A 27,088-nucleotide genomic window follows, 5' to 3' on the forward strand; every position below is an offset into this window, starting at 1 on the left:
TGTGGGGGCATGGATCCCACCTTCTTTTGCTTCTTTTTATTTATTTTTATTTTGCCTTTTTAATGTGTTTTATAAAATTTTATTTAATCCTCCCCATAATAATTTAATTCAAATAAATTTGTCTTCGTTGCGAGTTTCCATTTTAGTATGATTTTGATAAATCCACTAGCAATGTGTTGTGTCCTTTCTTGGGATTAAGATGTTTTTGACTAACCAGCATGTAGTCGAGTTGTTGTTTCTATCTATTTTTGTTGGTCAAATTTATTTAACTTTTAAGTGATTCACTAACTACTGTAAAGCTTAATTAATTGGTCCAGCAAATGTTCCTCTTTGACTTAAAATCAAAAACACCTAGGAAAAAAATAGATTATCAACTATATTATGTTCACAAAGTTGCTTCCTATCTTATTGTTACATATGTACTCTAAAGCGACATAAGATATATGGCATTATCTTAAAAAATTGTATGGTAGCTGATTACTCATATGCATTTTGTACATCATTTTTATAAATGTGATATTATGCCATATATACAAGAATACAATTTTATTCTTTTTGAAGTCAAGGAGAAAAATTACATTAACCTTTAAATTTTGAATATATTTGCATCTCAATTGAGTGCAATCGATTGCCGACCAAATCTAAAAGTCGGAATGTTAAATGAAATTCATAATCACTCCTATATAATATTGTATGCAATTGTAATAAGTTTTCTTATATATATAAATTCTTGGTGAGCAACTACTTAACCCACCAATTAATTTCCCATAATCATCAAATATTTTCTAAAAGCATTTTTATATTTCTATTAGAGTTAATATTACAAATGAACACAAAACTAGTTAATTAAAAATTTTTCCTAACGAGGGTTAAAGGTAAAATTAACTCCAAAGTTTCTATTAATTTAAAAATCATAAATATGTCATTTGTTATATTGACGGATCAAAAAAATAATTTTTGGATTGAATTGGATTAGGTTTTGATCAAACAAATCTTTAACTACGCTTTTGAATCACAAAATTTCTTGAGGTTTCAATAAAATTCACACAGAAATAAAAAAAAAAAACTAGCATTGATCAAACAATAATTGAAGTTTTTTAAGAAGATCCGGCAAAATACAAACCCATATCAAAAAGGAAGTTTCATTGTCAAATGTTGTTGTCATAAGCTAGACTCTTTATGCTAAGATTTGACCAGTAAGCTTGAACATTTTCACTATTTAAAGAATGAAATGTGACACATGCCAAATATACAAGCATTATACGTGGGACCAATGTTAAGAGTCATCACGATAATTTATGTCGAGTCTATGTTAGTCGTTGGCAATTAGATGAGTCAAGAATTTATAACCAATATTGATTCATAAATCTAGTCTTCGAAAGTATTTTTATCCAAAAGCAACTGAATTTTATCTTTTAATCTCAAAACAATAAAGTCAAATTAAGCCATCCATTGTTGAATTCCTTTTGCTGGATCTAACCTGTAATCTAATTCGGATTATTGTTGTTTGTTGGTTTACTATATTTGAGCAACATGTGCATGTTACAAAGAAAATACATCTTTTTATTTTTTATTTTTTCAATTTTGTTGTATGTTTTAAATCAATTATTAAACCCCAAGAAAAAAAAAATTAAAGGAAAAAAAATTCACCAAACGCGGCCTAAAAAAGGCAAAACAAATGGGAAGGAACAGATCAAATGGACTGGCACAAGCAAAAAGGCTTGCTCACTCAATGATGTCTGCTTAAAAAATATTAAAAAATAAAAAATATCCTTTTAATTTTATCCTTTTCCCATCGCTCGAGCCACACTAACCTCACCCACCGCACCACCAAAATTCCCCCACGTGTCAACCCCACCAAACTCTTCAGAGGCTGTTCTCGTAATTTCACTGTCCCTCACACAGCTGTTTACGACCCCTCTTCTGGAAATTACTACTTTGCCTCGTTGTTTTTCGCTTTCAAATTTTGAGCCGCGTTTGGCAAAATATTTTTGAATTGCTTTTCTGATAAAACCTCCTTAAAAAAAATTGAACACATATTTTATTTCAAATCATTTTTTTAAAGAAATATTTTAATTTTATTAAATATTTTTGCAATAATAAATTAGATATTTTTTCGATTAAATATCTTTCAAGGAGAACGTGATGTATTTTCAAACCTGAGAAGTATGTTTTTTAATAGGGATATTATTATTTTTCTATCAAAGGTATTCTGACACATCATGTCAGTACCATAGTTTGGTAAAACCATCAATTTACCACTAAACGTTTAAACTGTTAGTATTTTCCCACAATTCCGTTAAAACTCAGTTAATATATAACGGAAAATTCATAAAAAGTCAATTTTATCCCTGGAACGTAAAAGACTATGTAATTAACTTTTTATAAATTTTGTAATTAAATCATCATTTGTTGTTCTTCCTTTTTAAAGGACAAAAATTATTCTTTATGAATTTTATAAAATTGACCTTTTAAAAGACCATGTAATTAACCTTTTATGAATTTTGTAATTAAATCATCATTTGCTGTTCTTCCTTCTTAAAGGGCAAAATCGTCTTTTATACTCCAGAGATAAAATTGACATTTTATGAATTTTTTGTTACATATTAATTGAATTTTAACGGAATGGTGAGAAAATACTAACAGTTTAAACGTTTAGTGATAAACTGATGGTTTTACCAAACCGTGGTACTGACATAATATATCATAATATCTTTGATGAAAAAATGATAATATCTTTTTTTTAAATATTCAAAAAGTTATTTTGAATATTAAAAAGATTAAAAAAAGAGAGAGGATATTTTGTTAGTGCCAAACACGCCCTTAGTCATGTTGCATTGTACACTTCAAAGAAATAAAATCTCGTGCAGGAGGAACTCCTCGCCGGCTTTTGACCGTTAACCTAAACAAAAACCTCCGCCAATGAAAACAAAAACAGATACAAAACATTTTTAACGGCAACAAAATCTGGAATCAAAAGGTGAGGAAGCAGCAAAAGCACTTCCAGTTGTTGTTGTTGTTGTTGTTGTTGTTCCGTTTCAATTTCATTTCATGTGACTGAGGGTGACCCGATCATTTCCCTTCCCCTCACACAGCCTTTTTCTTTGACCCAGTCACCGTCAAAATTCAATCTTCACTTTCTGAGAACACAAGAAAGCAAGAGCAAGCACAAACATTGAATCATTTTTGTCTTCAGAAATTTTATTATTTCCTCTAAATTTAGCGGATCTGCTAAATTTAGAGGGAGAGAGACATAAGAGGGAGAGAGCTTCAGCTAGGGTTTTGATAAATTTTAAGCAAAGATGATGATATCGAGGGGATTGTTCGGGTTGTCCCCGCCGCATATACAGCCGTTAACGCCGGTGTCGGAGGTGTCTGAGCCGCCGGAGTCCCCGTCTCCTTACTTGGACCCGAGTGCGGAGTCGGCGGCGGCGGCTGCTGCTGCGCAGGCGGAGGAAGCTGAGGAGATGGAAGAGGCGGAGGAGATGGAGCCGCCGCCTGCAGCCGTGCCGTTCTCTAGGCTGTTCGCGTGCGCTGACCGGCTTGACTGGGTGCTCATGATCATCGGCTCGCTTGCAGCTGCGGCTCATGGGACGGCCCTCGTTGTTTACTTGCATTACTTCGCTAAAGTCATTCAAGTACTCAATATGGATTCGGCAAGCTCGGAGCAGCAGTACGATAGGTTCAAAGAGGTGAGGTATTTTTGGTCTTTTTGATGAGTTCAGCTGAATATGCAGTAATTTGGTAAATGTATGAAGCTCGTAACAAACAAATATTTTGAGTTATTGCAGTATAGTTCTTGTTATAGGGGATCTCTTTTCTGTTTGATCGTGGAGATTGTAGAAAATTTATGAACTGGAAGTTTTTTGTGTTTCTCAGCTGAGGAAGCAAGAACTGTTGATTAGGTTTTTAGTTTGGGTCCAGTTTAGGTGACTGTTAGTGTTTTAATAGTTTCGGTTCGTATCCGGTGATGGAAGATTCTTTAACAAGATATGTTGTGTAAAAGCTAGTGCAATGAGTTATACTCTTGGAGAGCTTGGGTGTCTTTTTGGTTATACAGCATTTTGAGGACTTTGTTGTTAGTTTAAAGCTTCTGGGGTTTGACTTTAATTTTAAAGTTCTTGAGATTTAATGAAAAGATATGGATGAAGTTGTGCCTTGAATGGTTTTTCTGTTCAGAATTCAGGGTTTTGTTAGAATTATGTACAGACCAAATATTATGGTGTGCTTTAATATGCTTTATACTTCTTCTGTGATCTGTTCTGGTTGACGCGGATCTTGGGGTGATAATGTCTGACAAATAGTTGTGAATTTGTAGACTAGATGAAAGATATGGTTGGAAGTTTATTTTACTACAAAAGGAAAAAAGATGACTATTGAATTCATATTGCAGCACCTGAAGATATAATTTATCTAGAAATCTTCAGGAAATTTATTCATTGATGGTTGTAATATCTATTTTGAGTTTTCATAGTGTAAATATCCTCTAAATACATTTGCATGCTTCTTCATAGTTTGTATGAGCTGCTTTGACGTACTATTTATTTTGTCTCTATTGACATTTTAATGAGAAAAAAATAGGTTGATTTGCACAATTACATTGAGATTTTGTGTACTTGATGAGGATTATGAAGAACTCTTTCCAAGTCAAAAGCATATTGTTGTTGATTTGACAATATTAATGCTCTAAATTGACAATGAAATGTTAATACTCTTTATTTTTTATCCCAAGATACTATAGAATCTCCTACTGTTCTATCTTGGGGTATGTAATTTGTTCATAACATGCGTCTTTATCAAATGAAATTTTCTTCCAGGGTCAAATCCACTCATGTTTTAGAGAAGTTTTATTTTATTTTGTTAATATTAGTATCACCCCGACAGAATTTAGACTGACACCAACTGGTTAGGGGAAAGACTTAGATGATTTGGCCATCAGTTTTTCAAATTAATTGTTTGAGGGTATTAGTTATTAGTGTGGGAAAAGGAATGAGAACCAAAAATGTTAAACCTTAAGTATATTTGGGGTTTTCCCGTTCCTAAATTTGTTGACTGCTTAGTAGTTGCTTTTGGAGTCGAAGTTTGGTTATCTGAGGTATACTATGTTGATTAGATCTGTTTCCATTGCTGGTTGCGCAACCATCTGCCTGTTTGTCCCTATTTCTATCTTGAAATGAGGATGTGCCCATAATATTAGCCATTTAATAATACATTCAAAAGCACTATGTTATTTATTGTGAGAATATGGAGGCAAAGTGTGTTGAGCAAGGATCTTTTTGATCGGATCCATTTGCTGCAAAGTATATATAGTGATTTTTTTGACAGCTGGAAGTTGCACATGTATGCTAACATTCATTTAACTGTGGCATTTTTGTTTTCTGCAGCTTGCTTTGTACATTGTTTATATAGCTGGGGGTGTATTTGCTGCCGGTTGGATTGGTAAATTTCAATCTTAATTCTGTATTTACATTGTATTCTTGTTTTGTGTCATGAGTGATGCTTCTTTTCAGCTTTTAATACTAACTCATTCTTTGTAATAGAGGTTTCATGTTGGATTTTGACCGGAGAACGGCAGACTGCTGTCATCAGGTCCAGATATGTTCAAGTATTACTTAACCAAGACATGAGTTTTTTTGATACTTATGGTAATAATGGGGATATTGTGAGCCAAGTGTTGAGTGATGTGCTGCTTATTCAGTCTGCCCTTAGTGAAAAGGTACGTTTTATGTAAATGTTTGCCTCATATAATCATTAATTAATTTTTGGTGGGTTGCTGCAATTGAAAATGCTATCCAAATTTCTAATTGGCATTTTTTGGTACAGGTTGGAAATTATATTCATAACATGGCAACATTTTTCAGCGGTCTTGCTATTGCATTTGTTAACTGTTGGCAAATTGCCCTCATAACATTATGCACAGGCCCATTTATTGTTGCTGCTGGGGGTATATCAAATATATTTCTTCATCGGCTTGCTGAGAATATTCAAGATGCATATGCTGAGGCAGCTAGCATTGCTGAACAGGTGCCTTTCTCCCTTCCTTCCTTCATTTGATCTTAGGAGTTGTGGGAGTGTAGACTTGTAATTATATTTGTTGGTTTGCTTAGATTTATGATGATGCTAAAAGATTTTCTCAATATTAGTTCTTATGGAGTTGTAGAGGTTGAATTTCCTTGTGCTGAATTGAATTTGGCCTTTGTTGGTTGACAGCAACTGTATGTAGGATTTTCAGAAATTCGAATGAGCCTAGGCTGGTTTGCTAATAGTCTAAGTGAGCTGCTTGTCTCTTGTATTTAATATGTATCATGTATTTTTTGAATAACATTTATGATTGAAGTAGAACAAGAGAAGTTGTAGGTTGTATTATGTTTAAACCTTTATTCTTTCCCATTTACTTCTACTTTAAATTTTATTGTAGAATTTTGATCTGTACAGTTACATGTTCTGGTATCCAACCATTTTCCATAGAAATTTTATGATATTCATCCTTACTTTCTGGATTTTACTAATTTCCATCATGGTAGATTCTATGACTTATGACTAGGTGGTGTTAGAGTTGAATTGACAATCAAACAGTCTGCCCTTTTCAACTTGAAAGGTCTTTCAAAGTAGTTGGTTGTAAAGTAACATAAACATTTGATTTTTTGAGGTCGTCTCAACTAGTTGTTAATATATGGATTTTCAAATTTGTGATTCTCCTTGCATGGGGGGCCCCAATTGTGTGGAGCTTTGAGGTGTGAATTTATGTAATAATGCGTATAATAGCTTGCCATCATTTGTTAAAGCTAAGTTTTAACAGTGATTCTAATATACTAGTAGTCTTTTAAATAATGCAGGCAGTCTCTTATATTAGGACCTTATATGCATTTACAAATGAGACTTTGGCCAAGTATTCTTATGCAACCTCACTACAAGCTACTTTGAGATATGGTATTCTGATTAGTCTTGTGCAAGGACTTGGACTTGGATTTACGTATGGTCTAGCGATATGCTCTTGTGCCTTACAACTTTGGGTTGGAAGATTCTTAGTTACACATAACAAGGCTCATGGAGGTGAAATTGTTACGGCTTTGTTTGCTGTAATTTTAAGTGGCCTGTAAGCATCTTGTTCTCCCTTTTCTCCCGTCTGCATTTCAGTTTCTTCTTTTCTTACCTATCATTTCTTATGTCTTTTGTAGTGGGTTGAATCAGGCAGCTACAAACTTCTACTCGTTTGACCAAGGCCGAATTGCTGCATATAGACTTTATGAGATGATAAGCAGATCATCATCTACTACTAATCATGATGGAAACACGCTGCCATCTGTTCATGGAAATATTGAGTTTAGGAATGTGTATTTCAGCTACCTTTCCCGTCCTGAGATCCCTATCTTGAGTGGATTTTACCTCACTGTACCTGCTAAAAAAGCGGTGGCACTTGTTGGCAGAAATGGATCCGGGAAAAGCAGTATCATTCCCCTCATGGAGCGGTTTTATGATCCTACATTAGGTGATTTGGCCATAATGTAGTGTTATATTTAAAGATCCACTGAAGATCTTAGCAATTATGTCTGTTTGCAGATTCCAACGCTTTTTCCATTTTTTGGTGCAGGAGAAGTTCTTTTGGATGGAGAGAACATTAAAAACCTGAAACTGGAATGGCTGAGAAGCCAAATAGGACTGGTAACTCAGGAACCTGCCTTGCTGAGTTTGAGTATAAGAGATAATATTGCTTATGGGCGAGATGCTACTTTGGATCAGATTGAAGAGGCTGCTAAAATAGCTCATGCTCATACATTTATCAGCTCACTTGAGAAAGGATATGAGACACAGGTAGATATTTAAAAGTTGTATCTTGATGAGTTCTTTCCTTCTTGGCCTTTTCTCATTGGAAATTAATGTGCATGCATTTTAGGTTGGTAGGGCTGGATTGGCTTTGACAGAAGAGCAGAAGATAAAACTTTCCATAGCTAGAGCAGTTCTTTTAAACCCATCAATTCTCCTTCTTGATGAGGTCACTGGTGGGCTTGATTTTGAAGCTGAAAGAGCTGTTCAGGAGGCTCTAGATCTGCTCATGTTGGGGCGTTCAACTATAATAATAGCTCGGCGACTAAGTCTTATAAGGAATGCTGATTACATAGCTGTGATGGATGAGGGACGGCTTTTTGAAATGGGCACACATGATGAACTATTGGCCACGGGTGACCTGTATGCAGAGCTTCTTAAATGTGAAGAGGCAGCCAAACTTCCGAGGAGGTATGTGTGCTACAGTTGGAACGTCATGGTTCAAAGTTTGTTCTTGTCTCTTGAGTAATGGATTCATTAGTTGAGCATATACTTGCTAAATGGTGAATATGCCTACCATTACTGCTGACTAATGTAGTTAAGTGATTTCCAGGATGCCTGTTAGAAATTACAAGGAGACTTCGACTTTCCAAATTGAAAAGGATTCTTCTGCAAGTCATAGCTTCCAAGAGCCATCATCCCCTAAAATGCTAAAATCACCCTCTCTTCAGAGAGTCGGTATATATAGACCGACAGATGGTGCCTTTGACTCGCAAGAATCGCCTAAAGTGCTCAGCCCACCGTCAGAGAAAATGCTGGAAAATGGTATGCCCATGGATGCAGCTGATAAGGAACCATCAATTAGAAGGCAGGACAGTTTTGAAATGAGACTGCCAGAGTTACCCAAGATTGATGTTCACTCTTCTAATAGACAAACATCAAATGGTTCAGACCCTGAATCCCCAATATCACCCCTCTTGACTTCTGATCCTAAAAATGAACGTTCTCATTCTCAGACTTTTAGTCGACCCCATAGTCATTCTGATGACTTTCCAACCAAAGTTAGGGAAGAGGAGTCAAAACATCAGAAAGCACCATCGTTTTGGAGATTGGCAGAGCTTAGTTTTGCAGAGTGGCTCTATGCTGTCTTAGGAAGTATCGGTGCTGCTATCTTTGGTTCTTTCAATCCCCTTCTTGCATATGTTATTGGCCTGATAGTTACAGCTTATTATAAACCTGAAGAACGTCATCACTTGCGGGAGGAAGTTAACAAATGGTGCTTGATAATTGCTTGCATGGGTGTAGTAACTGTTGTTGCCAATTTTTTGCAGCACTTCTACTTCGGTATTATGGGGGAGAAAATGACTGAACGAGTAAGGAGAATGATGTTCTCAGGTATATATTCTTCCTGAATATTTTCTAATTTTCTCGTATTCAGAAGTTGTTGCATGCACTCTTACCCCGTATGCTTTTATATGTGACAGCAATGCTGCGCAATGAAGTTGGTTGGTTTGATGAAGAGGAGAATAGCGCTGACACCTTGTCCATGCGCCTGGCTAATGATGCTACTTTTGTCCGAGCTGCTTTTAGCAATCGTCTTTCAATATTTATACAGGACAGTGCTGCTGTAATTGTGGCTGTTATTATTGGCTTGTTGCTAGAATGGCGATTGGCACTCGTAGCATTGGCAACCCTGCCAATTCTCAGCTTATCTGCTATTGCTCAGGTTTGCACTGTCACTATGCTTTCTGATGCAATACTCTGTAATTTCACCAAGATTTGGCTTTTCCAAATGTGCTTTCTGATTAATTAATCAATAGAAATGCTTATGATTTTGTTATTCTCCCATACATCTTGAACAAATGATTTGGGATGTGCAGGAGTTACATTATGGTATTATATGTATTCAGCAAGTCACATGATATAGTCACAAACATTTCAGTACCATTGTTGATTTTGGTTATCTTTTTCTTTTTCTTTTCTTTTTATGGCTTTCTGTAAGTCTTCAGCTTTGATTCTTCTGTTGAATCTGCCTCCCTTAGAACAGCTGTATGTTACAACTGTCACTAGTTGTTATTTACATTTTCCAGCATTTTTGTTCACTTTCCAAATTTTGTGTTAGACAAAGTTAAAGCATAATTTCATTTATGCAACAATAAACTTGGGATCAAAAAAGAAAACTTGTAACAGTTGAATGCCAAACTTTTGTGACGTAGTTTCTCCCTTATTTTGTTTGTAACTCAACCTTTAACCTATCCCTTGAAATGAAAGGAAAGAAAAAATGTTTTGCTTCAATTGGCTTTGCTTTTTCCTTTTTTGGTGTTTGTTGAAGGAGTCTCATGATGTCTAAACCTTTTCTTCAAATCTGAGCTGTTATTGACTGAATATTGCAGAAATTGTGGCTTGCTGGATTTTCGAGGGGTATCCAAAAGATGCATCGAAAGGCATCGCTAGTCCTTGAGGATGCAGTTAGAAATATCTACACCGTGGTTGCATTCTGTGCCGGCAACAAGGTAATGGAGCTCTATAGATTGCAACTGAAGAAAATTTTTACAAAAAGTTTTCTTCATGGAATGGCCATTGGGTTTGCATTTGGCTTTTCACAGTTTCTTCTATTTGCCTGTAACGCTCTTCTCCTTTGGTACACTGCCAAATCTGTTAGAGATGGCTATATGGATCTACCTACTGCTCTCAAGGAGTATATGGTATTTTCTTTTGCAACATTTGCACTTGTGGAGCCATTTGGATTGGCTCCATATATACTCAAGCGGCGCAAATCGCTGATTTCAGTATTTGAAATTATAGACCGCGTGCCTAAGATTGATCCAGATGATAGCTCAGCAGTGAAGCCCCCTAATGTTTATGGAAGCATTGAGTTGAAAAATGTTGATTTTTGTTACCCAAGTCGCCCGGAGGTGTTGGTATTGAGCAATTTCAGTCTCAAAGTCAATGGGGGACAAACTGTTGCTGTGGTTGGAGTTTCAGGGTCTGGAAAAAGTACTATCATATCTTTGATTGAGAGATTTTATGATCCAGTTGCCGGTCAGGTTCTACTGGATGGCCGAGATTTGAAGCTTTATAATTTGAGATGGTTGAGAAACCATTTAGGCCTTGTTCAGCAGGAACCTATTATCTTCTCGACAACAATCAGGGAAAATATTATATATGCAAGGCATAATGCTAGTGAAGCTGAGGTGAAAGAGGCTGCTAGAATAGCTAACGCTCACCATTTTATCAGCAGCTTGCCTCATGGCTATGACACACATGTGGGAATGAGGGGTGTTGACCTGACACCCGGACAAAAACAGAGAATTGCTATTGCCCGAGTGGTGCTGAAGAATGCACCTATCTTGTTGTTGGATGAAGCTAGCTCATCCATTGAGTCCGAGTCAAGTCGAGTAGTACAGGAGGCTCTTGATACACTGATAATGGGGAACAAAACAACCATTCTGATTGCTCATAGAGCTGCAATGATGAGGCATGTTGATAACATAGTAGTTCTTAATGGAGGACGTATTGTGGAGGAAGGGACTCATGATTCTTTGCTTGCAAAAAATGGCTTGTATGTTCGGTTGATGCAACCTCACTATGGGAAGGGTTTACGGCAACATCGATTAGTATAGGTTGGATTTGTGATTGATTGTAACTTATATGTGATCTATATATATAGTGCCCATTCAGCTCATTTCAAATTGCTGAAAATCCATACGCCTGCTAATTTTATTGATATCTGGTTGGAGTTTCCAGAATGAGATCGGGCAAATGAGAACAATGAGGCTTGTAATGATATGGCTTGATTGCTGAACAATGGCGGCAGTAGTAGTTACCTTGTTTAAAATGTAGGGCTTAGAATTAGGGAGTTTGGAATTTGGTTGGCGGTTCAGCACTAGATGCCTATTCTTTTTGGAGGCAAGCGTGGCTAGATTGAAGTTCTGCTTTGTCCCCAAGGTATATTGATTTGTTTATTGATCAGAACTGAAGTTAATTTTAGTCGTGCTAAGATGTGCTTCTTGGGTTTTTTTCTTTTTAGTTTTGCTTTTTCTCTGGTAGTTTCTAAATCAAAATTTTGTAACTCTGCAGCTTGGATGCTGAATGTGTGTTGGCTGTAAATCTTGCATTTGTGATATCCAATGAAAGTTTAGAAGAAGAGAGAAGTGAGAGAATTTGTTGTAATCTTTTGTACATACATATGCTAATAGTTCATGAACCGTTCACCTTTTCCGCCCTGAGTTCATTATTGGAAACTATTTCTCTGCTCTGTAGCTCTTTTTATCTTTTAGGATCTGAAAGGATCAATGCCAATAGCTTGGTTGCAGGCCAGTGGTGTAAGAAAATCACAGTGAGTGCTCTGAGTCTTTGGATGAATCAGAAACAGCTTTTATTGCAACAATGTCGCCTCATTTTGATATGTACAACTAACATGCAATGCCAATTTTGTTGCTTGATTGGAGATTATCCAGCTGAGAAACAGATATAATATCTCAAATGTCAAGAATCCTGAAAGAGTCAGCCACTACTTTTAGCTTGTTTCGGACCCTTTTCCATCGTCTTTCATTTGCTCCAACAATGAGTGTGTAGTATCTCCCTACAACAGTAAAATATACATGCCGACGTTAGCAAAACATAAGAGTGATTTCAAAAGTTGCAGCAAATGAAAGTAGTTTAGTTTTAGTTAGTGACAATAATAGCTGGATGCATACCATTTGCAATGGCTATTGTGGCAATGGAAGCGCTACTGTAGTTCGGAGATGTAAGTATATATTCGAAAGTGTAGTAGTTTTTGCCATCTACGGATTTCTGCATTCAGTAGGGTGCATCAAAGAAATTGTTAAGCTTACTGTTTACACCAAATTCAAAGTTCTTGTTACACTTCCCAAGCTTGGTGTTAGATTTTTCTTAGTTTTACTTTCCCAGTAGGTAGCTGCAGCAACAAAGATGCAGCCATGTCATAACCAAATCCTGGGTAGAATATACAAACCTCTTGCATATCTAGTATGTCAGCAACTTGATTCGGGGCAGCATACACATGCCTTGCCAGATTAGAAACAACCTGTAGTTCAAAGAAACTGGGCATTGAAAAGATCATTCTTCTTGTTGAAGAATAGACAAATGCCAGCAAAATTATGAACCATTACCTCTTCCATAGGACCCAAATCATGGACATCCTTTTTGTCAGTTGGTATGAATCTCACCCTAACATTTTGCAACTGCAAGTATCTGTCTTTGAATCCAGAATCATGTCCTGTGAACTCAAATTCCTAAACGAAATTCAGTAGGGGTATTAGCTTTTGGGTCGTGACTGCAGCTAAAATCAATTCTTTGCTTTCTAATTCTTAACTACATTTGCCCAACTTACTGTCCAATCCGAGGGATAAACATATGAGTACCCATCAATACGGTCTACAAAAGCATCATAATTTTTCGGAATCTCTACACAACGAAAAAACAGAAGAGAAAAATGAAATCTGAAGTTACTAAATAGCTAGTTTTCATTGGTTGCCGTTAAGTCTGTGTTTTAGAAAATTGACAAGGAATCATGATACCTTGAGCAAACAATGGACTTGCAGGAAGTAAATTCGCAGAAAGCAGTCCAGCTCCCATCAGCAGCAGCCGCCTCTTGCTTTTGTCTGAATTAATAGAGACCATGAGATAAAGAATTAGAAAACTTAAAACATGTTTGTTAAAGCATCTTTTATGCTTGAAATGAAAATATTCACTGTAAGTGACCAAAAATGCACAGTTCAATATAAGAGAGAAACAAGGCTTGTAAGATTAATCATTAAATTGAGAGCTCAAAATCAAAGCAAAATCCATGTGGGTGTTTCTGAAAGCATGTTTGACATAAGAAAAAATTATCCAACCGAGCATAGACATTGAATTTGAGAAGAATCTTCTGACGGGTATCTTACTTTCTTCATCGGAACTGATATCTTCTGGGCATGTGAAAAAGTTTTGACAAGAGAAAGCAGTAGCTGATCGAGTTAACTCATTTGGATAAGCCACATTTAACTGAACAAATTATCACAAAAACATAATCAACTTAGAAGAGGATTAGAGTTGATGTATAAAAATAAACTCGATGTACTTGGAATACTGACCTTCTTTGACAGGGTTGTGGAAACCCAGTTCAAAGAGAGTGATGAAACTGCCATTCTTAGTACTCTTTTACTCGGGAGCTTTGGATTGTATGCAGAGAGTGTATGAGGCTTTTCTTTTTATGTGGTCAAGGAGCCCGGAGCCATGCAGATTGTTCTGTGGGGACTTGTTTGTATTCTTTATCTTATTCTCTTTTCATTTACATGAATGGATAATGCAATGGTTGCTTTTGTTTATTCTTAGACACATGAATAGAAACCATAATTTCACTGTTGCTATGGCTATTTAAACGTGCTCCAACCGAAAAAACCAAGTTAACCTTTTATTTATTTTTTTAATAAAATTTATTTTACTGGAAATGCCATCCGAAATTGCTCCATCGCATTTCAAGCTTCACGAGAATGTTACTACCTTACCACCAGCGATGGAAGGAATTCAAGGTGTGTTTGGAATTGAAGTTGGACAGCTGTAATTTAAAAGTTACAGTATTAAAATATTTGGTAAACATTAACTGCTGTAATTTAAAAGATATGTTGATATGAGTTTTCAGTTGTATAATGAAAAAATCTATTATATTTTTAATAATTTCATCAAAATTATTATTTAAAATTTATATTTACTATATATTACTAACTTTTATTTATAGTTACAATTTTTTTTCTACAACAGCTGTAATTTAAAAACTACAGTAATTCAATTCCAAACGCAACCTCAATCTCTTACAAAAGAATTAGAGAGAGGTAACACATGATTATTTTGAAAGAGATAAAGTTATTTGTATACAAGCATAAATATGTGTTATAAATAATAAAAGAACAATAATCCTACAGATAAAAAGTAAGGATTTATTAAATTATTTATGTACCGCCTTTTTTGTTCTTTTTTTTTTTATTAAGCAGCCATTTTTATTAATGAATTCTTAAAAAATAAAAAAAATTCTTTGATGGCCCTACGCTGACCAAAACTGGGCCAGCCAGTGGGCCTCTCAGCATTCCATATTCCCGCTAAAATCCGAGACAACTCGCCATTATTATTTATAAATGCAGCCTTTTGAGTTGAGAGGGTTTGATGTACTTTGAATTCAAGCGTCGAGGTTTGGTCAAGGGAAAAGTGAATAAGCCGAGGTATGCAAATGATGAATAAATTCCCAGTTCTCATAAAAATTTTCTCTGTCATTTCTATTTTGCGAGATTTTCCCTTTCATTTTATTTAATATTTATGGGTAGGTTTTGTTAAAAAGAAACTTCAGGTCCAGTTACTGAACCCATGTATGTACAGCTTGGGTGGTCAGGTGGCTTGTTGTATGTTTAATGAGAAAGTGAGTGAGTAGGTTTCATTTTGCATATCTTTATGTTGTTGAATGTTGATTCCTTGTCTGTGACACAAGATGACATCGCCCAAAAAAAAAATATAATTAATTAATTAAATGATTGATGTTTTAGGGAATAGAAGATTGTTGATGCAAGAGTTTTCAAAATCACTCCAAAAATCAAACTGGGTAGATGGTTTTTTGTTACTATTTACATCTTGTTGATGTTAGAGTTCGTGAAAATATTTCGATATTATATTAGACTAGACTGTGAATCCTAAAACCCATCAAATGTACTACGATAATGTATTACATACTTTCTCTCTCTGTCATATTTTCTAATATTTTCTCTGTAGTCAACAGTCTTGTGGGATCTCTGAGTGCATAATTTTACGGGACAAAATACATTTGACTTTGATTTTTGTATTACTCTTTTTGAGATCCAAACAGGGACTGTGGTAGGAAATTCCAAACTATCAGAAAAGAGAATCCTTTAACTCAGGGTTGTACATTTCCTTAGCCATGTCAACAACGGAAGCCACAGAAACCACTAAGCTGAAGTTGTCACTGATGATAGACAAGAGAGCTAACAAAGTACTTTTTGCAGAAGCTGAAAGTGATTTCGTGAATTTCTTGTTCAATCTCCTTTCTTTGCCTATTGGTACTGTCCTAAATCTCTTCAGGAATGAAAGCATGTTTGGCTGCATCGAAAACCTCTACCAGAGCCTTGAAAACTTCAATGGCGCTTACTTGCAACCAGATAAGAACAAAAGTCAGCTCTTGAAGCCCCACTTAGCAGTATCTTCTGTAAATCCTCCTCTTTTGCTGGCTGAAGCTAACTCACAGTCTCAGGATACAAAGTACATATACTTCTGTAGGGGTAGGTATCATAGTAATATGACAGATGTTGCAGGAATTGATTGTCCTGAGTGTCTTTGTACGATGGACCACTCCTTGCAGTTTCTTGATTCAAACTCTTGCAAGACCATAAAATCTATTGAGGGAGGTATTGTGCGGAATTTGGTCACATACTTGGTGACTGATGATTTGTTGGTGACACCAATGTCTATGATAACTGGCATTGATCTCTTACAGCACAATGTTAAGGATGTTTGTGTGCTGGAGAAAAGGGTCGTTGAGTTTGGCACTAAAGAGGTAAGCACTTAGTCTTTTATCTTGTTTGAACCATTTCTTTTTCTTCTTTTTTTTTTTCAATGTTAGCAAACAATCCTCAACTGATTCATTCAAACTTCAGGGAATATCTTGAAGATATATTCAGAGGATTGTTACCAATGTTTTCCAGAATTCTACCACTTGGAAATGATGTCTACCTTATCTAGAATGTCACAGGCAATGGCCAGAAAAACTTAATGACCTTCCTTAGGCTAGCTTTGGCCCCTGTTAAACTATAAATATGTAGGCTGTGTAGCAGTATTGACTCCTGATTTTTGGGTTAATGCTTTGTTTCTTTCAGGGTCTGGAACTGTTGAAGTATTCTTTGAAGTCAAAGACAGCTCTCACTAATGTCTTCTTGGCACAGACAAATATCAAGGATGTTGCAGTATCCAATTCATCTTAGTTTTTACTTCAGAAGTAGGTATCCTGGATGCAGTTCGATAGGATAGCTATAAATTATAACTATCCTTTCTTGGTTTAATATGGTTGCAGTGTGCATTTTGATTTCCCATTGCACTGATGTTAAATCGTGGGAAACGTGCCTATTGTTCATCTTCACTCAAATTACTGGTTGAGAAAGATATTGGAACTGAGTTTTGCTTTTGCAAATTAATTAATTTGAATTTTTGCCTACCTTAGCATCTTTAATTTATGTTTTAATGTAAATGTTTGAATATGTGCTGATGCGTAGTTGTAGATTTTGTATCTACACCATCAAAGCGTAAACAATATTATTCCAGTATATATGTCTTACATGTCAATAAAGGCTTTGTCAAACCTTAATCAATCATGATAAGAAGGGATTTTGGTTATGCTAAGTTTAGAAGTTTAGCAATTGCTCTGCTCTACCAAACGAAATTGTTAATGAAGGCATGTCTGGCTCAATTGTGACATGCAACTACATGTTTAAATTTTAATGAGGTTGTTGGCGTCATTTTCCTTCTTTTATGTTCCTTGGTGTTGCTAGTAATATTGCAATTATTCCATGAAACAACTCAAGCCACAATGGAGTTTATATATTTATCGTCATCAAATCAAACTAAAAATGACAAGATATAGGCAGCACGATGAAAGATTTTTAAATAAAACTCAAAAATGTCCCTATAACAAGTTCTACGCATCATCATCTCCTCTAGTTTCATAGCAACATTATTCCTTAATGCTTCCAATGAAACCTAAATGCTTCTCTAGCTTCTCCAAGATTAAACCCTCCTTTGACTCTTCCCACCAAAACTCTTCTTCTCTAAGCCGCATTTTCATCGATTCATATTACAATCCTTATCTTTGGTTTCCTCCCAACAAGATCCGGTTCATGAAGAAAATCGTAGATGATATTCTTCTCAGCATCCGGTTCGTGAAGGAATGGTTGATGACAGGGTCAGGAGAAGGAAAAGCCTGCCTGATGGAGATTATATTACTATAGCAATATTCGCATCACAAAACCGGTGAAGTCCACTGTTTGCTGCTTGTGTGTTATTTTGTGACAAAGAAGAAAAAAGAGATTGAGAACTTGTAACAAATGTATATATACAAGCAACTATTTTCCTAATTTGAGAAGGAAAATGTCAATGGACGATTGGAAGTTCTCCTATGGAATAGACGTTTTGTTAATAAAAGCATTTTTCTTTACCAACTCAGAAGCATAAGAGCGAAGCAGTGAAGAATAGCAGTGATTATGGAGACCATGAAGTTTCAAATCTCATGACAAACAATACAAATCAATATCCCAAATTTTTTGAGACAAGGAGAGTTTTAAAGAAACGAAAAATCCTTTGAGCAAAAAGATTTCTAGTAAGAACTACGTGGGGAAACAAAAAACTAAGACAGAATTTGCTAGAATTTTATAAATATCAAGATTCAGAATATCTTTTGTAATACTCAATAAAATATCTATACATTTGAATGAAGTGGGGTAAAGTGATGCAAGTGAGACAAGAAAGCTTTTAATTTTTTAATGTATATTGTATAAGAATCAATATAAGAATAAAAGGAGAAAAAAAAAATTGAGTGCTGCAATAACTGAAGCATAACCAAGAACAGAAGAAACAGAGTTTGCTTCAGAAATTGGATGAACAACATATATATTCCCTAGAAAATAAGGGATGGGGAATGAAAGCAAACTGAGACAATGATTAATAACCAAACATTTATAGATAAAATGGCAATTCAGGAAAGTCAATTATACTAACCAATCATACATCAAGCATATTTCCCATCAATTAACATCAATAGTGATGGGCAAACAAAATTATACATGTTTCCAGGATTGCTGGTTCCTATAATAAATTATGCAAAATTAGATATTGCAACATCCTTCAGCTCTGTCTTCATGAGGAAGACATTGGTGAGAGCTGTCTTTGACTTCAAAGAATTCTTCAACAGTTCCAGACCCTGAATGGAATGAAAAACATTAAGGCAAAAATCAACGTTGCTACATGTCCTTCATTCTTACCAGAAAAGGGGATAAAAGCCTCAGAAAATCCAATCTTGTTCCCATCTTTTAATTATTTCAAGTTCTTTTAAGTCATGGAAAGTAGCTTTCCTTTGGCTAATTCAAGAAGAATTGCCATGAATAGAAATCATTTGACAGAAGCAGAAATTTAATACACATAGGACCATTTGGCATGACATCAAGTATATTTCAATATAGATTATACTTTGTTATAATTGTGATTTTAAATTTTGTTACACTTTCTAGTTTATTCTAAAACATGTGCCAAAGCACATCCCAACCATCCAACAAGAATGAAAAATTTGAAGGCATTGTTGTGGAGAAAAATTCAAACAGAATTAGAAGACATACGTAAACTCCATACCTCATCAATGCCAAGCTCAACAACCCTTTTCTCCAGCACACCAATATCCTTAACATTGTGCTGTAGCAGTTCAATGCCAGATGTCATTGACACTGGAGTCACTGATAAATCATCCGATACCATATATGTAACCAAATTCTTCACAACACCTCCCTCACCAGCTGAAGGTTTCTTGCAGTTGCAAGTGGAAATTCCTGAATCAACAAACAGGTCAAACCTCAAGCGGCAGTCCATCAGAAGAGAACAATTTTTGCCAGGACAATTTGTGTTTGCAGCATCTGACATAATCGTGGTTTACACATCTGTAGAAAACGTTTCCCTTAAATGTTGGACTAGCTTCAGGCAGCAAGGGAGGAGCATTGAGGGCAGCTGTTACATGGCGTTTCAAGAGGTCATCTTTATTCTGATTTGGTTGCAAGTAAGCATCATTCAGGTTTTCAAGGCTCTGATACAGATTATCTACGCACCCCAATGTGCTGCCATTCTTGAGGAGCCTGATGACAGTACTAATAGGCAAAGAAAGGAGATTGAACAGAAAATCCACAAAATCTTTCTTGGCCTCTGCTATGATAACCTTGTTAGCTCTTTTCTCTATTATTAATGTCAGCTTCACCTTAGTTGTTTCCATCGTTGATACTGATAAAGAAAGGTATAAATATCAGTTTAGCTATTTGCTTACCTGATTGGTCAAAATTTTCTAGTGTATGTATATTAGACTCTGCATCCAAGTAGAGGTTAACCCACAAGAGAAATGAAGATTTTTAACCATATGAGACCTTGTGGAATCAGACATTGTATTTGAAAATATCATAAACCCTCAAAGCCACTAACATTTAATAACAAATGAGGACCATGCATTATTTATTTATTTATTGATTTTTTAAGTCATAAAGGTTTCACATGGTAATACATGATAAAGATGTATATGATAAAAAACCATTATAACAGTTAAATTTTGGGAGATTACAGGTCCGTTTGTGATTTAAGTTGGGCAGCTGCAGTTTAAAAGCTACAATAGAAAGTGTTTGGTAAACACTAGCTACTATACCTTGAAAGATATGTTGATATGATTTTTCACTTGTATGATGGAAAACCTATTGTATCTTTAAGAATTTTATCAAGATTTTTATTTATTTATATTTACTACTTATTATTAACTTTTATTTCATAATTACAGTTTTTTTCCACGGCAGCTGTAACTTAAAAGTTAAGTTACAGCACCTCAATCCCAAATAGGACCTAAATCATCTACGATCATCAATTTCCCAAAATCATCAAAAGAAAATATTATTGAATAATTTTATTTATCCACATGATCAGGCTTGTGCATTTTACGTTGTTGAAAATATAACCAAGCAGTATATAAGGTTCTAATTAATAAAACTGACCCATAAGTTAAATAACATAAACAATTTGGTAAGCCAATTCTTCCTAAAAAGAGATAAGAGAAACAATTTGACGAAGCTAGAAATTAATTGACATCAAAAAGTTTCGTTAATACCAGATAGTCTCAAATCAAGCATAAATAAAGGAAGGAAAAAGGATTTCCACCAGGAAATATGCAAAAAGATTAATTTTTTTAACACATCAATCTAAAATAATTTGAAGAATTAAACAATCGGGCAAAGTTAAGATCTTGTTTCTTATTTTTATTTATTACTTCACCGAAGCAAAGAGAAAATTCTGAAAATCCCTAATGCACCAATTTGATGGCAGGACATAAAACCCAGGCTCTAATTAAATCTTTAAAAAGGGTACAAACAAGAAAAAAGGCACCGAGGGTTATACACAAGCATCCACATATTCATTTTGTTATGAATGAATGAAGAAAAATGTCAACTTTCTCAGCATCCAAACAAATAGACCATTCACTACTACATCTACTTGCCACCACAAACACAAATACATACACATACACACATGTATAGATACATACAGTCAAGTATATATGAAAATGACTGTGAAACTAATAACGTACGTACCTGCTGGTCTCCTACTACAGTTCAGTTTTCCTTTTCTTCTGTTAATCTTGTTTGACAAAACCTTGAACCTTTATCTGTGACTGAGCGAGCAGCCTATTTCTTTGCTTGCATTTACGAGGATTTAAGCGGGAAAAAAAAGGAGAAGCTGGGAGGCCCAGTGGGGGCCCATTGACATTAACCAAGTTTTGGAGAAAAATGGTTCTTTAAGGTGGGGAAAAAAAATGGAGAAAAAGAAAAAATGATTTTTTTTCTTTATTTAAGGAATAAGGAAAAATTGTAAAAACGTAGAAATTGGCAAATAGGAGGACTATCGACAAAACATAAAATTTGTAAGCAGTAAAATGGAGACCAGTGAAATAAGAATATGTGGCATCAAAATATCATCATCATCATCAGGAGACGAGAAATGGTCAAGGCATTGTTTCATTGAAATTGAAATACATACATACTTAGCTAATTCTAGCCAAACTCAACAACCTTTTTTTCTCGAATGCACAATGATCCGTGTGATTGTGCTTCGGCAGATCAACTGTAGATGTCATTAAAATTAATTGGAGTCACTTACTGAAGCTTCCATGAAAATGCCTTGATTCCACAATTAAGACTATATGCATACATATATACACATGATTAATGCATCAGCACTTACAAAACACTCAGTTTCACATTGGCTTGACTCGTTACACTGTGTACCATCAGGATCATTTGTTATCTCATCAGCATTTGTACATACGATACATTAATCAAGCCAAGCATTTGGAATCAATCTAACGATTATTGGGTTTTGAGTTCTTTATAGTTCAGTAATAAATCAAGTAAAATCCCATAACTTAACTTTCTGAACTATTATTATTCTTTGTTATTTATCATTTTCTCCAAATCTTGGTCAATGGTTGGCCCAGCGAGCTTCCTCATAGGAGTCAGTAAAGGCTCAACAGTGATGAGCTCAATCAAGATCCTAACACGAACCTGGCAAATGGTAATAGTTAATGTACCTGTTCTGTACAGTTTACCCGCTTTAAATTTTTGTAGCAAGCAAACATTTTTCCTTTTTCCTTGGAAAGGAAGTAAGCAAAAGACTCAACTGCCGAGAAAACAAAGTCTATAGAATAAATAATATTTGCCAGATAAAAATCATAATATCTCTGGCGTTTTTCAACTCTCCAGGCAAGAAGTCAAAAGAAAAAAAAAATAAAAAACCTAAAAATTTGAAAAAGACTAAAATGTCCTCTGTTTTTTTCTTTTTACAATTTTACTGCAAATCATTGTTGACGTTTTCTTTGGTATTCCGTTTAATTTGTGGCAAAACGCGTGGTGAAAGCATACATTTGTAATGTGATTTTTATTAATTTTATATTAGGAAAAAAAAATTGCTGAAAGACCTGACAGTGATGGCTAGAGTGACAGGCTGACGGGCTTGCAGGCACTGGGAGACAGGATCAAGATGATGTTGACTTACTCCCCAAGTATTTATTTGTCTATTAGAATGCTCAAGAGTGTCAAGTGGTTTCATTTTTGTCCATAAAAATGACGTCGCTAAGAAGAGTAAGAAGAGGAATGACAGAGGTATGCAAACGTCCATACTTTCTGCATCTGTTCGAATATATAATTATTTTTGTGATAGTATATGTAATTACGTATCAATATCTGAGCTAAAAGGGGCAAGTTCTGTTTGGATGTTGAGAAACTTGGACATTTTTCTGTGGTCCATTCTTAAGAAAATTAGGACGTGGTTACTTGTAGATGGCTTGATGGGTTTTCTTTTTTGCGCTTGCATATAAGCACCTCCATTCTTTTTCCTCTTTTCCCCCCCCTGTAGCGAGCATTCTGAAGTACTTTCTAATACAATACCTCTAATAAGTAATAGTAATAAAGGGTTTTTTGACAGAGGAATGGAAATTGGGGGTTCGCCAAAAGACGTGCTTCTAATTTGAGGGGCGTAGAACAAAACCAGGTAGCATTGTCATGATATAGTAAAAATATGATGTTGAATATCCTACATTTCGAATTAAGAATTTATTGTGTTTATTTTTTTTTAACGTATGTCTTCTCACAGGTACTGAAAATGACTGAGAGTTCAATTCAGATAGATGTTTTGTCAAAATTACATGCACTTGATAGGATTAGACGCAAGCTAACAGAGACACAGAAGCATCTATTTAGAAAGCAATGTTTTCGGTATTTTCTAGACTTGCAACCCCTAACCTTTCAAGCAACACTTGTGCATAGTGTGCTACTCAGGATGATTGAGAATGGTCCAGAGTTACGTACCACTAATGAGTTATGGTTCTCAATAGATGAAGAAACTACCATTAGATTTTCAGAAGGAGACTTTGCTAAGATGACTGGTCTTGAAGTTGGAAATCCTGAGAGGTTTGATTGCAAGTTAAAAACTGATTCAACTAATTCTATTTTAGACAGACTAGAGGGTTTGGATATGAAAACATTTGATGTTATAATTGAGAGTATAGACTTTACGGAGGAGGATGATACAGTTGCTGTAAAGATTGCACTTGTTTACGTCCTTGAGAGGGTTTTGATGGGTAATCTAGGACACACAAAAATAGCTAAAGAGAGGTTGCGGTTAGTTGATAATTTGGATGAGTTCAACAAATATCCTTGGGGAACTGTCTCATACAAAAAGACAATTGAATCACTTCAGAAAGCAGGGAGAACAAAACAATGCAGATACAGTCTTTGCGGGTTCCCTTATGCATTTCAGGTGTGATTTAAAAAACTTTAGTTTTCATAGATTAATTTATAATGGTTATCTTGACTTAATTATCCTACAATCAATGTAGATTTGGTTATACGAGATCAGCCCCTTTATTGCAAAAACATATGCGGAGAAGATCGTAGGATCAGAAAATATCCCGTGTATGTTTAAATGGGCTGCGAAGACTCCTCGTTCTTATGCGGAGCTGAAGAAAGCTTTTAATGAGAAAGGGGTAAGATATCTTATATTATTTACTTGTGATTTATATTAAAAAACCATTTGATTACTTGATATGTACATGAATGCAGTTGATTCCTGATGTGATTTTGTTGGAGCATCAGAAAATAGAGAACGTAAATGTGGCCCACCATGATGCTTCGACCAGTACTGCTCATCAGGTCTACGCACAAACACCTCCATATATGCTTTCCTATGGTTTAATTAGTTCTTTCTTAAACAACTTCTTTTTGCTTTACTTTTGGCTGTGGCACAATGCATCAACTCATATTAAAGGTATTCTTACTCAATCAACACCTTAAAAATGCAGAGCGAAAATGATGATAGAATAAGTACTTCTGATTTAATTGGTGGTCGGCCATCGAAAAGGAGATTGTGTGATATTAAGAGCCCCTGTGTGAACTTTCTTAACCCCACTGGTTCCACCACGACTTTAGAGGAACCTTCAAATAATGTGGAGGACCAATTGCCTGACGAGCATCTTCCGATCGAAGCAGTGGCTCCCCATGATGCCAATAGTAACAAGGTTATATTCTCATTGTAGAGTAGTTAACTCAATAGCCTGCTTTCCTGCCGTTTCATTCTTTATAAATTAAAAAACTGTTTTCTTGTTAGGTTCATTTGGGTGGAGATCAGCCCAAGGATAATGTTGATGCTTATGTGAGAAACAGAGAGGAGGTATGCGCAAGATTAATTTTTGGTATTCATATTTGAAAGAGCTATACTACACTTCCTAATGGCATTCACATATTTTCATTCCAAGGATTGAGGTGACTGGCATACATGATACTTCTATTAAATGGTCAATATTATTACTTCTAAAATTACTATTGGTCAATCGCACCATTCATAGATAATTGTCGCTTGATTGGGATGAATAAGGTTAGGATATTATTTGGAAACTGTAGTATAAGTAATTTAGTATGTTTAAAGTATGCTTATTTGATTTTTGTATCTAACTATAATGCAGAGTGACAACTGTGAGGGAATGAGTATCCCTGATTTTGTCCATTGTGGTCTACCATTGAAAAAGAGAGTGTATGAAATAAGCCCTTGTGTCAACTTACCTACTAAGGTGAAGCTGACGCTAGTGGTAAACAAAAGCGCAAACAAAGTCATCTTTGCCGAAGCTGGAAAAGATTTTGTGGATATTTTGTTCAACATCCTTCGTTTGCCAATTAGTACTATCATACATTGTAGAATCTCAGGTGCTATAGACTGACAAAACAACCCAAGATTCTGCCCCAAGACCTTAACCCAATAGAACAAGATGCAGCAAGATGTTTAACTGAAAAGCTACGACTAAGATGAACCTATGGAACTAGACAATTAACTGATTGGAATTAAGAATATAAAAGGAAGTAATTAAAACAGAGAACAAAAGAATCTTAACGTGGTTCAGCTAGATTTCTCTAGCTTACATCCACGGGAGGGAAAGAACACAGCTTTATTGATTTTCTTTAGATGAATTACAGAGTAATGCTTAGTTTTTGAAGACAGGCAACAACTAGCTTTATATATAACCAGCTTCCTTCTCTCTCTTCAGCTCTCTCTGCTCTCCAATCAACTGCTTCCACATCAGCTGTTCCATAACAGCTTCTGTAAACGAACCCAGAAAAACTCCAGCACCTTACGTGAGTTCCTCGTGCTTCTAACGACAAATAACGAACTTTGCAAGCTGAGCTCAGACACGTGACATGTGCGTGCATCACTTAAATCTAAACGACAACTCCATACGTCGTTCAGAAGTGTAATTCTTGTACACATCAAAACGCAGGTTTCTGTGCCGTTTTGAGCTTAAGTGTTTCCAGCTTCTAAACGCAAAGTCTTCTGCCGTTTTGGTTTTCTGGATTTGCTTTCACAAACAACAATTCTCCACCTTGAAACAAATCATCCCTGGTTTCTCCCTCCATTTCCAGAATGAATTACCAGCAGCCGAGACCAGCTATGTCCAAGCAAACCTTGAACTTAGCTGTAGTGACTACTTTTGTTAACATGTCAGCAGGATTTCTGTCTGTATGTATCTTCACCATTCTGACCACACCCATGGAAACTACATTTCTAATGAAATGCAGCTTAATGTCAATGTGCTTTGTTTTCTCATGATGAGCTGGGTTTTTACTCAAGTAAATGGCACTTGAGCTATCACAGAATACATCAACTGTCTTCTGACTCATTCCAAGCTCAGCTATCAAGCCTTTCATCCATAAGGCTTCCTTTACAGCTTCAGCAGCTGCTGTATACTCAGCTTCTGTTGTTGACAAAGCAACAACATGCTGGAGACTCGCCTTCCAGTTAATCAAACAACCATCCAGCATGTATAGATATCCTGTGAGTGATCTTCTTCTGTCTAAGTCCCCTGCAAAGTCAGAATCAACAAAACCACTGATCCCCTCAGATTTGATCCTTGACTTACCATAAACCAGCCCCTGGTTCAGGGTTCCACTTAGGTATCTCAACACCCATTTTACAGCTCTCCAATGTTCCTTTCCAGGAGACACCATATATCTGCTCACTACACTTAGAGCATAGGAGATATCAGGCCTAGTTAGAACCATAGCATACATCATGCAGCCAACTGCATTAGCATAGGGAATCTTAGCCATCTCTAATTTTTCTTCTTCTGTTTTTGGACATTGCAAGCTGGAGAGCTTAAAATGTGTTGCTATTGGAGTCATCACAGGTTTACATGAGGTCATCCCAAAGGTTTCCAGTACCCTTCTCAGATATTTCTCTTGAGAAAGAAACATAATGCCTTTGCTTCTATCCCTCTTGATCTCCATGCCTAGTATCTTCTTTGCTGACCCCAAATCTTTCATCTCAAATTCAGAACTCAGCAAATTCTTCAAGGCTTCAATTTCTTCTCTTGACTTACAAGCTACCAACATATCATCTACATATAGTAACAGGTATATGTAGAGATTTGTACTTATTACCTTGTAATATACACAGCAATCAAAACTGCATCTCAGGTATCCATGTGACAGCATGA

At 35.7% G+C, this 27,088-nt stretch overlaps 5 protein-coding genes across 12 annotated transcripts; 3 read left to right on the forward strand and 2 right to left on the reverse strand.

The window, feature by feature from the left end:
- The first annotated feature begins 2,855 nt into the window (after nucleotides 1-2,855).
- LOC102629202 (ABC transporter B family member 20) lies at nucleotides 2,856-11,985 on the forward strand. Of its 3 annotated transcripts, XR_001508885.3 has the most exons (12): nucleotides 2,856-3,692; nucleotides 5,385-5,439; nucleotides 5,541-5,716; nucleotides 5,824-6,024; nucleotides 6,837-7,096; nucleotides 7,179-7,489; nucleotides 7,592-7,812; nucleotides 7,895-8,235; nucleotides 8,378-9,159; nucleotides 9,249-9,490; nucleotides 10,158-11,712; nucleotides 11,845-11,985. XR_001508885.3 is itself a non-coding variant. In XM_015532676.3 (11 exons), exons 1-11 carry the CDS (start codon nucleotides 3,303-3,305, stop codon nucleotides 11,385-11,387), a joined length of 4,209 nt encoding a protein of 1,402 aa, XP_015388162.2. In that variant the 5' UTR covers nucleotides 2,856-3,302; the 3' UTR covers nucleotides 11,388-11,985. The 3 variants fall into 3 exon arrangements, 2 of the variants coding, with proteins under 2 accessions (XP_015388162.2, XP_052295240.1); XM_015532676.3 differs by having other exon boundaries at nucleotides 10,158-11,985; XM_052439280.1 differs by lacking the exons at nucleotides 2,856-3,692; nucleotides 5,385-5,439; nucleotides 5,541-5,716 and having other exon boundaries at nucleotides 5,881-6,024; nucleotides 6,820-7,096; nucleotides 10,158-11,985.
- Nucleotides 11,986-12,125: 140 nt separating this feature from the next.
- Nucleotides 12,126-14,056, reverse strand: LOC102629493 (photosynthetic NDH subunit of lumenal location 1, chloroplastic). Of its 2 annotated transcripts, XM_006485984.4 has the most exons (8): nucleotides 13,863-14,056; nucleotides 13,674-13,773; nucleotides 13,308-13,391; nucleotides 13,121-13,194; nucleotides 12,900-13,022; nucleotides 12,743-12,814; nucleotides 12,465-12,561; nucleotides 12,126-12,349 (listed from the first exon to the last, which is right to left on the reverse strand). In XM_006485984.4, the coding sequence occupies exons 1-8, from the start codon at nucleotides 13,914-13,916 to the stop codon at nucleotides 12,246-12,248; spliced, it is 708 nt and encodes a 235-aa protein (XP_006486047.1). In that variant the 5' UTR covers nucleotides 13,917-14,056; the 3' UTR covers nucleotides 12,126-12,245. The 2 variants fall into 2 exon arrangements, with proteins under 2 accessions (XP_006486047.1, XP_052295241.1); XM_052439281.1 differs by lacking the exon at nucleotides 13,121-13,194 and having other exon boundaries at nucleotides 12,900-13,006.
- An 818-nt stretch (nucleotides 14,057-14,874) lies between these two features.
- LOC102628166 (hypothetical protein) lies at nucleotides 14,875-16,978 on the forward strand. Of its 4 annotated transcripts, XR_003066168.2 has the most exons (4): nucleotides 14,875-14,984; nucleotides 15,620-16,324; nucleotides 16,425-16,519; nucleotides 16,644-16,978. XR_003066168.2 is itself a non-coding variant. In XM_006485978.3 (3 exons), the coding sequence occupies exons 2-3, from the start codon at nucleotides 15,692-15,694 to the stop codon at nucleotides 16,746-16,748; spliced, it is 738 nt and encodes a 245-aa protein (XP_006486041.1). In that variant the 5' UTR covers nucleotides 14,875-14,984; nucleotides 15,620-15,691; the 3' UTR covers nucleotides 16,749-16,978. The 4 variants fall into 4 exon arrangements, 3 of the variants coding, with proteins under 3 accessions (XP_006486041.1, XP_006486043.1, XP_006486044.1); XM_006485978.3 differs by lacking the exon at nucleotides 16,425-16,519; XM_006485980.4 differs by lacking the exon at nucleotides 16,425-16,519 and having other exon boundaries at nucleotides 14,887-14,984; nucleotides 15,610-16,324.
- Nucleotides 16,979-18,455: 1,477 nt separating this feature from the next.
- On the reverse strand, nucleotides 18,456-21,350 carry LOC112498860 (uncharacterized). Of its 2 annotated transcripts, none has more exons than XM_025100624.2 (3): nucleotides 21,144-21,350; nucleotides 19,162-19,355; nucleotides 18,456-18,736 (listed from the first exon to the last, which is right to left on the reverse strand). In XM_025100624.2, exons 2-3 carry the CDS (start codon nucleotides 19,282-19,284, stop codon nucleotides 18,632-18,634), a joined length of 228 nt encoding a protein of 75 aa, XP_024956392.1. In that variant the 5' UTR covers nucleotides 19,285-19,355; nucleotides 21,144-21,350; the 3' UTR covers nucleotides 18,456-18,631. The 2 variants fall into 2 exon arrangements, with proteins under 2 accessions (XP_024956392.1, XP_024956391.1); XM_025100623.2 differs by having other exon boundaries at nucleotides 19,162-19,797; nucleotides 21,144-21,348.
- A 1,220-nt stretch (nucleotides 21,351-22,570) lies between these two features.
- Nucleotides 22,571-25,283, forward strand: LOC127901928 (uncharacterized). Its single transcript, XM_052440151.1, has 7 exons — nucleotides 22,571-22,709; nucleotides 23,032-23,097; nucleotides 23,200-23,865; nucleotides 23,945-24,091; nucleotides 24,168-24,257; nucleotides 24,407-24,622; nucleotides 24,712-25,283. Exons 1-7 carry the CDS (start codon nucleotides 22,671-22,673, stop codon nucleotides 24,808-24,810), a joined length of 1,323 nt encoding a protein of 440 aa, XP_052296111.1. The 5' UTR covers nucleotides 22,571-22,670; the 3' UTR covers nucleotides 24,811-25,283.
- The last annotated feature ends 1,805 nt before the right edge of the window (nucleotides 25,284-27,088 follow it).

The sequence above is a fragment of the Citrus sinensis genome, chromosome 4 (assembly GCF_022201045.2).
Source record: "Citrus sinensis cultivar Valencia sweet orange chromosome 4, DVS_A1.0, whole genome shotgun sequence".
Classification (NCBI taxonomy): Eukaryota; Viridiplantae; Streptophyta; class Magnoliopsida; order Sapindales; family Rutaceae; genus Citrus; species Citrus sinensis.